The sequence below is a fragment of the Pleurodeles waltl genome, chromosome 6, assembly GCF_031143425.1.
Source record: "Pleurodeles waltl isolate 20211129_DDA chromosome 6, aPleWal1.hap1.20221129, whole genome shotgun sequence".
Lineage (NCBI taxonomy): Eukaryota > Metazoa > Chordata > Amphibia > Caudata > Salamandridae > Pleurodeles > Pleurodeles waltl.
In genome coordinates, this window is record NC_090445.1 from 299981925 (window position 1) to 299995098 (window position 13174).

At 42.0% G+C, this 13174-nt stretch overlaps 1 protein-coding gene across 1 annotated transcript in view; it reads right to left on the reverse strand.

The window, feature by feature from the left end:
• Positions 1-11218: 11218 nt before the first annotated feature.
• The window catches only part of LOC138301536 (olfactory receptor 5AR1-like), a 134541-nt gene continuing 132585 nt past the window's right edge, over positions 11219-13174 (reverse strand). Inside the window, exon 3 of the mRNA XM_069242052.1 lies at positions 11219-12175. Within this exon, the coding sequence (XP_069098153.1) occupies positions 11219-12175 (957 nt within the window). The remainder of the gene's footprint in view (positions 12176-13174) is intronic.

The following is a 13174-nucleotide window of genomic DNA, read 5'->3' on the forward strand; positions in this document are numbered from 1 at the left end:
TCTATCTCGAGTTTCACCACTATGTGTGGAAGTTAAAAAATAAACATTATTGCATGCTGCTTTGTGCATTATTTTGATTTTTGCTGTGCACATGATATTGATTTTCAAAACATGTGCATTCTAATTCTCGTGTGCATTGAATCTCAACATTCTCATTGAAATACCTTGCACGCGTTGTCCTTGAATGTTCTTCTAATTTCGATTGGGCCCGTGATTTGCAGAGGAGGGAACGCGTTCTTCACTGTCGCCGTCTGTGGCTATATATCACGGTAAAGTGCCCGCGACGCTCACACGGCCAAGCAATCACTGTTGTGCCTTTATTTTAAGCCTTTGCGCCCACACTCATCGTGACTGTGTGGAACGGATAAGTGTTCTTCACAGACTCCGGTCAATCAGTCACTAGAAATAGAAAGAGGACTACTCATACATATGCTAGACTGACCAAGTAGAAGAGAAAAAGAGCAAAAGCAAAAGAAAGACTATTGAACCAGTGTCAATTTGAAAATAATTCTCTGTCCAATATTATTATTTTCGATAATTATTTTAGCTTATTATTCTAATTTGTTATTTTAGTATTTTATAGTAGTTTGTTACATTTAATTTCTTTGCAGGTATGGCTGAACAGAACACGACAGTGCCACCTAGTTTTTTTTACCCTTCCCTGGAGAGCCAGCTATTCCTTTGAAGAGATGGAAAAACATAACTGTTACATATGTAGCAGCAATAGGTAGAGACAAATATGGTCCTGTAAAAAACAAGCCATTTTGTTACACCATTTAGGAGCAGAAGGGAGAAGAATATACGATGATCTTCCCAAAATTATATTGGGAATGGGAGATGGGCAGCCCATTAATGTATACGAGATGCCATTGCAGATGTTAGAAAAACATTTCACACCCAAGTAAGTACAGTCCTTGAAAGACACAAATTATTTTGTCGTGTACAGGGACATGATGAGGATATAATGACTTACGTTGCTGCGCTAAGAGGGTTAGCAGTGACTTGTGACTTCCAGGAATTAAACGGCACAAAAAATAAAAAAATCAAGGAAAGATTATTATCTATTTATCCTTCTCTAGAAGAATCCATACAAATTGCAAGTATGGAACACACTGATGTGTGGATGAAGGGGACAGAAATGGGAAAGAACTACATAAAAAATCCAGAGAAAGAAACTACAGTAGAAGTAAAAGAAATCAAATCAAAGAAACCTATTAAGGTTGTTGGAACTGAGGGTGTAAGATCAAGTTCTGCATGTTGGGCACGAACCATGACATGTAGATCTTATGGAAGGAAAGGATATTTAGTGAAAGTTTGTAGGTCAAAGGGGAAGATGCAAAGCAAAAATGTCAAAACAGTGGAGTGAAGTGCAATTCAAGAGGATATACAATGCTTGCCCTATATTGCAGAAATGTTAAGCATAATGGGAGGTGGCAAAGTATTTAGGTGGTCATTGTGAGTTTGACAGTAACTGGACCACCATGCCGGCGGTGGTGGTGAGACCGCCGACAGGGTGGCAGTGCAGAAAGCCATATAATGAGTAAGGCAGTGAAACCCTACGCAATACAGACAACTTACCGCCAGTACTACCACCACCGACAAGCAGCAGCCGGCGGCGGTAGCCATCTTCATGCTGGTGGGATCCAATGTCCCTTCCACCATATTATGAGTCACCAGACCACCAGGAAATCCAGGGCAGGCCGATCGTGATGAAAATCCTGACAAAAACAGAAAGTACAAAAGGAAACACTCACCTCCAGGTACACAGATGTGTCCGCCATGGCAAACAAACTGCAAGTCCTCCCAGTGTTGTATCTTGCCATACACCTTTAGGGCCAGCGAAAACCATGAAGACGACCACCGTAAGTACGCATACTACACAGTAGAGAAAATGGCAGTGATACACACCCACACATAACACACACTCTCTGCACGGACAGCGAAGGCCACAAACATATGCATACAAATGTACCGTACCAGCACAAACATATACACGCACACACAAAATGCAAAAAAGCCAAGTACTCAATACACACACAAAGCCAAGCAGATACGTGCCAAACATACAGCACAACACACACATACAACACCAATACTGCCATACACATCCATACACAACATCTCATAATCATACAAAGACAACTAGACCACAAACAGTTCAACACAGTGATAGACAGGCACATTGTGAAACACCATGGATCCACACACAATAATCTGTATGTAGCAATGACACACAATCAATATCAGTGAACATACATCCAAACAATGACACGGGTGACACCTCACGTACAACCAACATACAAGCATTGCAACATCAATGGACATCTGTACCGAATGTAATCCAAACATACCTGTAATTTAGTTTGTGTGCCAGTTCCTCTGAGGTCAGATTTGTTTCATCCTGTCATGACTGATGTAGTTGGGTATGATCATGGATTATATTGTTGGATTAGTCAGTTAGTCAGTTGACAGGCATGTAGGAGATTTCAATCAGGTGTCAAGGCTGCAGGGATGAGGTAACCAGTGATATGTTTGGATAAGACTTGTAGTACTCTATTGTTCGTGACTCCAATATGGGCTCTTGTTTTTGCCGACAGGGCAAAATGTGTGAATTGTCTTTATGTGAAGTGGATGTGCAGGTTTTTACCATATCCTCCCTTTCTTTGCATTAGCCTCATCTGGCAAAGGAGGAAAGGCAAATTTGGTGTTGTGATGTCAGGTCCATACCTTTGCCCGTACGTTGTTCCACCTCTTCCTAATGTTGTTCCTTGTGCATGGATGGTTTCCCAATGCGTTCACCCTGATGACAATCCTGTTCCATAAGACAGTTTTGCATGCTATGGATGTCTGCTGGACCTGCGCTCCAAACAGTTGCGGCTCCACTCTGATCATTTCATTGACCATGACCCTCAGCTCCTCGTCTGTGAATCGTTTTTTTTTTGTGGTGCCATTGTGGTTATGTTGTGGGTGTTGGGGTGTGTGATGTGCAGGGATGCAGCTGTGCTGTTTGTTTGTGTCAGTTTGAGTGATATGATGTGCATGTGGTTTGTGGTGTTTGTGTGCAGTGATGATGTGTGTGTTGTGTTGCTCTTGATTTTGTGTGTTGTGTGATGCAAGTGTGTGAGATCTATGTTCAGTACCATCTGTCAGTGTGCTCTTGCCTCGCCATGTCAGACTTTATGGGTGCAAAGGATTCTGGTTATGGGTGGGGGGGGTGTTTTGTAGTGCTGCCGCCAGTTGTGTGTGGTGTGTATGTGTAACAGGTGTGGGGTATTGGTATTGTCCAATGTAGTGCAGTGTTCTACTGGAGGTGCTTTGATTTCCGTGGCAGTTTGGACTGCCAATCGATTGCCGCCACGCTAAGACCGTGGTGCTGATTTGTGATTCGTGATTTAGAGGGTGGGATATTGTTGGCATGGTGGTGCTGGTGGTTCAGACTCCTCTTTCACGCCATCGTTCATGCCGACGGTGTCAGTTTTTTGTTATTTGTTTGGCGTTGTCGCGTTGGTGACTCATAACATGGGGGTCTTCAGACCGCCTTTTGAATCCTGCTTACACAGCAGTCTTTGGTGAAAACTGCTGAGGTCAGAATGACCATTTGAGTGTGTTGGACATGTCAGCAGCATATCTCCAGGCCAACCTGCATCCTCAATCTCACCCTTTAACTTCCTTCATCACACCTTTGGGGGTATATCGTTATTGCAGGATGCCATTTTGATTGGCATGAGCTTCAGCAGTCTTTCAACAAATAATACAGAATATCTTTAATGGAATGGACAATATACTATGTTTCTAAGATGACTTTATGGTGAAGGGAAAATCTCTTGCAGAACATGATGAATTATTGGGAAAAGTAATGCAGAGGATTGAAGATCATCGTTTGACCATAAAAAAGAAAAAATGCTTATTAAGGAGAGAGCAACTAAACTATTTGAGACATGATATATCTGCAGGAGGAATAAAAACAAAGAAGATCATTATAACAGCAATTAGAGAAACTCCAAAACCCATTAAAGAAGAGCTATTGAGGTCGTTCCTGGGTTTTGCAGAGTAGTGTTCTAAATTTGTACGTAATTTTGCTAATGTTGTAGTACCTCTGAGGGTGTTGTTGAAGAAAGGTACAATGTTTTAGTGGGAAACAAAATGCAACTTTGCATTTGCCAAGATTAAACAATCAATTTCTCATGCCCCAACGTTGGAGCACTTTGATTATAATAGGAAAACTATTGTGCAGTTGATTCAAACTGTGGATGATGAAGAGAAGATTATTGGTTTTGAATCTCAGCAGCTACAGGAGGCAGAACAATTGTATGCTGCCATTGAAAAGAAGGCATTAGCTTGTTCCTGGGTTATAAACCATACTAAGTATTACCTATTGGGGATTGTCTTTTGTGATTCAAACTGACCACAAACCATTGTTGTAAATTTTTGAATGTGGTTGATATTTTGAAGGGAGTGTGACACGTCAAATTTCTAGATGGTTGATGATTATTATAGATTTCAACTTTGTCATGGAATATGTAAGAGGAAAGAAAAATGTAGGGGCTGTTTGTTGATCAAACATGCCTGTGGAGGTAAATCCAGAGGAGGTTTCACTCTCATATGTATTGGAATCACAGGCATTCTTCATTGATGAAGAACAAGCCCTAGGACAAGAAGAATGGAGAGATGCAACTGTTACAGATAAAGAGTATGTGGAATTGAAGACATTTATAAATAGTCTTACATGAGTGTTTGAAGCAGTATTTGGAAGTAAAGGATGAACTGAGCATTCATGGCAAGAAGATTTTGAAGCACAATAGGATGGTTTCACCTAAGGTGTTGAGGGCAAGAGAAACGAGGATTGTGCATGTGGGACATCTAGGTAGAAATTTGATGAAGAGGAGGTTGGAGCAATTCTATTAGTGGCCAGGAATGGACAAAGATGTGGAAATGATAATTACTGATTGTCAGGCCTGTAGCAATAGTACAAATATCAAAATAGTCAGACAGACATCTTTAGGGTGCTTAGAATTTCCCACACAGCCATTGGAAAAATTGGCTTTGGATTTTTTAGGTCCTGTGGAAAGACTAGGTAGGGAAAAACATTTCCTCATAGTCCTGGTCCATTATTACAGTAAGTGGTTTGTTGTCAAGACAGTAGAACAAATAACAACTAGCAATGTTTAAAAGAAGGAATACCAAAAGTCCTAGTAACAGATAATGATGTGCAACTAGTCTCTAAAGCCATGACAAATTTTCTTACAAGTTTAGGGATCAGACGTGAAAGAGTAGCTTTGTTTCGGCCACAAGCTAGTGGTTTGGTAGAAAGAGTAAATCAAATCATTATGGAGAACATTCAATTATCTTTGGCAAATGAACTGATGTGGAGAGATGAGTTGAACAAGATGATATAGGTACGTAGGGTACCATCTCATTCTATGAAAGCTGTGTCCCCTTTTATTGCTATTAAATGAAAGGAACCAGCAACTAAAGAATCTCCCATGTGGTTTCACAGGAAAGAGCAAGCATGGGTAGATCGTGCATGCATTAAGGTGTGAATTGTGAATTTACAGAATCAGTACATAATGAGTTACCATACCAGGAAGGGAGTGAAGGACATGTACATGAAAAGTGGTGACTGGTGGTGAGGAAAATAGGTCATGTAAAGAAAGGAGAGAACAAGTATTTCCATCCATAGAAGATAATCAAAAGTGATGAATTCTGTTGTCAAATTGGATGATGGTAGGGAATGGAATATGGGAAATCTGTGCAAAGTCAAAACTCCTGAGAATGAAGAGTAAATATTGTGCTCTTTCCATATGACAAATTGATGTTTACACTTTTGTTTAAGTAGATGCATATAGTTTCATCATTACCATATCCAGCACAAGGTTGTAATAAGATTAATTGTTATTTCATATCTAGCACTGTGTTTTATTTTTAGAAGTGTTAGTTTTGACTTCAAACATTTTTATAAATCTGATAAGATGTGAAAGAGGGAAGATGTTTGGCGATGTGTCTGAAGGTGGAATTCTTTATGAGCATTCATTAAGTTGTAATTTAGAATGAAGGGTCAAGAGAGGTTCTAGGAGAAAACAGTTAGCGAAGCTCAAAGGTGGGGTTACCACTGATGATGAAGAGTTTCTGAAAAATAAAGAATAGGGCTGATCATCTGGAATTACATGATTACTACAATATTCTATTTTAGGACAATAGCAAGACAGGGTCTGTTGACACCCCCCCCCCCCCCCCATTAACACTTCCCTGTGCTTACTGAGAGACCTTATTGACCCTATCACCATACATTGCCTTTAAATGATCAGTTTCATGAAGACGATACCTCCTCTTTATCCAATCATGTTTGCAGAATTCATGTATGTCAACATATCTATTTATTAAGATGAGTTCTCCTCTGTTTTTAGTAGGATGCTCAGAACTGGGGAGAGTAATTGTCCTGACGATGCACAGGACCGGCTGAGTAAATAGCCTTCCCCACCCAGTTGTTCTGAGTTTGTTTGATTCTTTCTCATGAGGTGCACCACTTGTAGCAGAACAATGTTAGATTTATTATGATCAAGATAAATTAACATCTTCTTTCATTTGATAAAGAATGATAATCCGTTGTCAATAAGGGACCAACTATGAAAGTCTTTAGTAGTTGTGCTCTTCGGGAATGGTGTTTTCTGCCCTTCTAAAGAATTGTTTAAAATTCCACTTGGAACACCAATGTTAGTGTGCATGGCCTTTAGTGCTGTTAAGCTTCTAGGGCGATACTAATAGTTTGTAGCTAGGCTTTTGTACACGGTAATGAGCAATGAGCAAATGTGCATGATTGGGAAGCAGGACTTATAAAACTTCTAACCTCTGCTGCGTTCTGCTACTGTGCTTTATTGCCCGTAACTATCCATGAAGTGGTGTGGTTACCTAAGTCTTGTAATTGCAATTAGTATTATATGAGAGTGTTAGAAATGGGATCTTTGGCTGGCAAGGACCCTCACTTTAGTCAGGGTAAATGATACTCACCCTCAGCTAACCCCCGCTGACCCACTTGGTAGCTTGGCAAAAGCAGTCAGGCTTGTCTTCAGAAGCAATGTGCAAAGTATTTATACCAACACACAGAGAAACCCAGTGAAAACACTACAAAATAGGTAATATTTATCTAGATAAAACAAAACCAAAACGACAAAAATCTGACATACACAAGTCAAGTTATGAATTTTAAAAAGAATAAGAGGCCTAATCCTTAGAAAATACTGAGAGCAGTGTTATTTCATAAAAGTACCTGGGTAGCATCAGTATAAAGCAGCACTGGCGAGTGTGGATCAAAAAAGGTCAGCGATGTGTTGATTTCTCACCCATAAGCAAGAATGTGTGTCGTTCCTCTTTCGGTCGGGTTGGCGTGTGTTGTTTCTTTTCTACCACAAGAGAGCGATGCATCGATCTGGATAGACACCTCTGGCCGGGCAGGCTCTGCGTTGATTTTCTGTGCCCTGCGATGAAATCCGGTTGCACAGTGTCAAGAAACCGTGCCGCCTGGGGCTTGTGTCGTTAACAGCAGCCTCTGCTGGTGTTGTGCGTCATTTTTCCAGCCATGTTGCGTTGATCTTTCAGCTGCAATGCAGTTGGAGCGTCTATTTTAGCGGCGAGGCTGGTGGCACGCCATTTATCAGCCACGAGGCGGGTGGTGTGTCAAAAGCTTTCCTGCACAGCAGTCTTTGCATGTATTTTCAGTTCTTAGATGCCAGATTCACCTCTCAGGTGCCCAGGGATTGGACAGGGCACCACTTGGCAGGACAGGAGTCTCAGCAATGAGTCCAGGTGCTGGCAGGGGGCCCTGAGACTTCAAAACAGGAGGCAAGCTCAATCCAAGCCCTTGGTGACACTTCAAAAGCAGGGATATACCACAAAGTACAGTGAGCAGCAACTGCAGGCATAGTCAAAGGTAAAGGGGCAGTGCTCCTTCTTCAGCTTTTCTCCTTGACAGGGGTTCCTCTTAGTTCCAGAAGTAACCAAAACATCCTGGGTTTTGGGTCCATTACTTACACCCCTTTATGCCTTTGAAGTAGGCAAACTTCAAAGGAAAGTATCTGTTGTTCACAAGATCCTGCCTCCCTCAGGCCTGGCTCCAGGCTCACACCGGGGTATTCAGGTGTAAGTGACCACACTTCCCTCCACTCTAGCCCAGATGGCCAATCGGGACAACCAGGCTACACCCCAAAGCCCTTTGTGTCACTGTTTGGAGGGGATTCCCAAACAGCCCAACTGTCAGTCTGACCCAGACAGGAATACACAAGCAGGCAGAGTCACAGAATGGTTTAAGCAAAAAAATGTCCACATTCTAAAAGTAGCATTTTCATCAGACAATTTAAAAAACAAATTTACCAAAAGATGTATTTTTAAATGGTGAGGTCAGAGATCCCAAACTCCAGATCTCCATCTGCTCCCGTAGGGAAACTGCACTTCAAAGATATTTAAAGGCAGTCCCCATTAGAGGGATAGGCCTTGCAAAAGTGAGAACCGTACTGGCAGTATTTAACTGTTAGGACATGTAAAACACATCAGTACATGCCCCACCTTTAACATACGCTGCACCCTACCCATGGGGCTTCCTTGCGCCTACCTTAGGGATGCCTTACATATATAAAAAGGGACGGTTTGGGCCTGGCAAGTGGGTACACTTGCAAAGTCTAATTGGCAGTTTGAAACTGCATACACAAACACTGCAGTGGCACGTCTGAGCTATGTTTACAGAGCTACCCATGTTTGTGGCACAATCCGATCTGCAGGCCCACTAGTAGCATTTGATTTACAAGCCCTGGACACCTCTAGTGTACTTTACTAGGGACTTACTAGTAAATCAAATATGCCAAATAGGGATAAACCAATTACCAATTCAATTTACACAGAGAGCATATGCACTTTAGCACTAATTAGCAGTGGTAAAGTGCCCAGAGCTCTAAATCAAACAAAAACTGGTCAGAAAAAATAGGAGGAAGGAGGAAAAAAGTTTGGGAATGACCCTGCCAAAAGGGCCAGGTCCAACATTTGTTTTGTGAGATCTAACCAATATTTATTTCAGTTCTCAGAGTTTCAAACTCTGTGTCTCAGCATTGTGCTATAGTATTACAAAGAAAATATTGTGCCAATTGTTGTCTGTGTCCTATTTCTGCATGGGTCACTACTGGCTCCTATTCCTAAACAGGTATTTTTCTCCTTTATGGTAATGAGGCAGACTCTTGCACATACTATACCATGGAAGTAAATAATGTACTTAATCCAAATGCACTCATACATAGTCCTTTTTAGGAGCGCTATATGTGGGAGGAAGACCAGCATATGTTCTTGATTACACATAGAGAGGACCATAGCGACTTCATGTTATATAATCTTAAATTCACTGTAAGTGTTTGTTACTGTATGTTATTAATTATATACAGGTGGTGAGAGAGTAGTACCTCACATATTGGTCTCACCTAGCTCTAATTTTCATTTGTATTTATTCATAGGTTTTATTGAGCATTGCCAATCTGTTTCCAACTGATGACTTCAAAGCCTTGTGATGGTTTAGTTGCAGTGTGTGTATGCTAGCACAGGACATAGGATGTCAGAGTCTAATATTAGGAACTTCTCATGTTCTCTCCCATCCTTTTAACAATAGTATAATAGAAACCATCATTTTTTCTTTGTGTGCAGCTTTACATGTAACACATCAGTTTACAGCAAAAACAACAAGGTGATGGATGAAATGCTTGGGTAATCTCGACCACTGCAATCACTTGGGCTGCATCCCAATCCATTGTTTTTCACCCACCATGTCACCTCCGTTTGGACCCAGCCATATGCAAATCAGTCTTGACCCTGCTCCTCATATGAACACTCCAGCCCAAACTGCCAGGCTAGGTCCTTCCTGAACTGGAACACAAGCAACCCATGACTGAGTAATTGAACAGCAAAAAATGATGTTTACATGATGTGAACTGCCCATGTAAAGAGGCCACTAGGATGATACATTGATGTGTTCAAGTAGAGACTATGTGTACATCTACTATGGGCCTCCTTTTGACCCTGGCGGCCGGTAGTAAGCTGGCGGTGTTCTGCCAGCTATTATGACAATGGCGCTATAGCCACGGCCATTTCGCCGGCCCATCCACTATACCACCAGGCTTTCTCCTGGCTGTCACAATCCCCGGGGCAGTGGTGCAAGCACCGCTGCCCTGGGGATTATGAGTCCCCAACCGCCAGCCTGGCCACAGCGGTAAACACCGCCATGGAAAGGCTGGTGGTAAGGGGGACTTGGGGTACCCTTGGGGGCCCCTGCACTGCCAATGCACTTGGCATGGGCAGTGCAGAGGCCCCCAGGCATAGCCCCGTCGCGCATTTGACTGCCTAAATTTCAGGCAGTGAAATGCGCAATAGGTGTTACTGCCCCCACTGCACATCAGCATTGCCACCAGGCTCTGTTACGAGCCGGCAGAAATATTGATGTGACTTTTCCGCTGCGCCAGTGGAAAAGTCGTAATAAGGAGCCAGAAATACCGCCAGCACTGGCAGTATTCTGACTCCTGCAGCCTCAGCGGTCTTTTGAAAAGACCACCGAAGTTGTATTGAGGGCCTATAAGTCCTGTGGTCCAAGGGAACTGAAGCATAAAGACTGCAAAGATCTCCACCAAAAACTCCGCAATGGTAGTATCTGAAGCACCGAAAATATTGGGCCTGCGATGGTCCTGACTCCATTGGGCAATCACAGGCTGCTTTCTTTGAAAGGAGCAATAGGGGCTTCAGTGATGGAAAATCAGAGGTCCTCCTATTCCTAACTATAGTGGGTTTATCATCAGTTTGGTAGACTGGATACTCCATAACCTTTGTGATAGAGTGCCCTGTCTACCAAACCATAACTCTGCCATGATAGGTCTTAAGTTGCAGCTCCAAGGGCATCATTATTTGGAGGAAAATAACAACGTTTAAAAAAAATTTATAATGATACCATAAATAAGTTTGGATTATCCTAATCTGGGATCACATGAGTAAGAGAGTGACCATTTAAGGACCTACTTTGATAGTTCATAAGGAAGAATGTAGTTGTTCATCCAATTTTTTTTAGGAAATGTATTAAGACAAGCTCTTCTCTTTTAAGCAGGTTTCCATGTTTTTCTGCATCCATACTCTAAGGTACCCACTGAAAGCCCGCTCATTACCATTCTATATTGCTATGATATATTGTCACTGCCGTTATAAACTACTGCTTCCATAACCTCATCAGTAAATGCAGAGCCCTGTGTGTTGCGTGCTTCATCTCCTTGTTCCTCAAACTGTAGATGAGTGGATTCAAGAGTGGTACAATTACTGCATAAAAGGCAGACACTACTTTGTCAAAAGAGAATGAGTCTCTGCCTGTTGGTCTAACATAGATGAACATCAGCGTTCCATAGAAGACAATGACCACCATGAGGTGGGAGCCACATGTGGAGAAAGCCCTCTGTCGGCCTATGGTGGATGGGATTTTCAGGATTGTTATGATGATGAATGTGTAAGATATCAGGATCATGAAAGAACAGAAGAAGATGACAACACAGGCAATGACTGTAAATGTCAGCCCGCTAATGGAGGCATCGGTGCAAGATAGTTTCAGAAGTGGAGCAAAATCACAGAAGAAATGGTTAATGCCATTGGGAAAACAAAAGGACAACATGGACATCCATATAACAGGAAACAAAATAACAATGAAACTGCAAATATATGATATGGCAGCCAGCTGTTTGCACACAGTATGGCTCATCATAGTACTGTAATGAAGTGGTCTACAAATGGCCAAATAGCGATCAAGAGCCATTACAGTGAGGAGAAAATCCTCTGTCCCTCCAAAAGACATGAAAAAATAAAATTGTGCAAGGCATCCAGCAACAGATATGGTTTTATGCTTTCGCAGCAAATCAACCAGAATTTTCGGCGCTGTGGTTGAGGTGTAACAGATTTCTACAAAGGAGAAATGGCTGAGGAAGTAGTACATGGGGGTGTGCAGTTGCGAGTCAGCTCTTACTAAAAGAATAATCAAGATGTTTGACACAATTGTCAACATATAAACATGTAAAAGTACAATGAATAGGGCTAACTGTACATTTTGGGAACTTGGATATCCCTGGAAAATGAACTCCTTTGCATTAGAGTGATTTCTCTGCTCCATATGGTTGCTGGCCTGAAAAACAATATAAGGAAACAGATTTTAATAATTTGGCAGATTTTAGATGTGCTAATATGCAAAAGGACAGAAGCAGGAAAAGAAGAAAAATGTAAAAATTTAGAAAATATTAAGTAGATATACAGCTGCTGCAGTTACTGCAATTACTTAGGGCAGTTCTACTGAAGATACACTTAACTGTATGTGCAGAACTTCACAAAACTGAAATCTGCTATGACTGTATGTTTTTGCGTATGCCAATTTATCCTTTTGGATGTGCCCATCTACGAGCCCTGGATGATCTCTCTCCTTACAGCCAAGACACAAAATTTGAAAACTAGGGGGCATATTTATGTAAGATGTACCTCATCCTTGCACTACGAGGAGCGAGAACGACATAACTCTTAAGTTAGATTTAGCAAGCTAGGCAAGGACACCTTTTGTGGCCTTTCCTGGCTTCATAAATCTAGAGTAATGCAAAGCAGTAGAGTAACGCAACAGAGTGTAAATCGCTGTGTTGTACTACTCTGCCTTGGGAAGTCTTCCACTGGTGGAGAATGGGTGTATCCATATATGGATTTTGGCTCATTTACTATCATAGACCTAGGAATACGTCAACATCCTACACCTAGCCAGGTGAAGCATAACAAGGAGAAATATCTTTATTTCACCTCTTTGTCTGTGTGCTGCATTCTGCAGCACACATAAAAAGAGGAAAATGCCTCTCAGGGTTGTTTTGTGCAGGCCTGCACAAAAACAATCATGCTTTCAACACAGGCACCCTTGGACCATGGTACAAGTTTGTCTGCATTGGCACTAGGCAGCACATTGCGCACCAGCGCAGGGAAAAGGCATGGATGCACCGTACAATTTGAAGTGTGCCACGTTGGAGGTGGAGCATCACTGGTGAGCCACAGATGAGGAGGACGAGTGAGCCTGCCACTCCACATTTGCACTTCCTTTATCCTGTGACGCCGGGCTCTGAAAAAGCCCAGGGACGTGATTGCTACCAGGGCA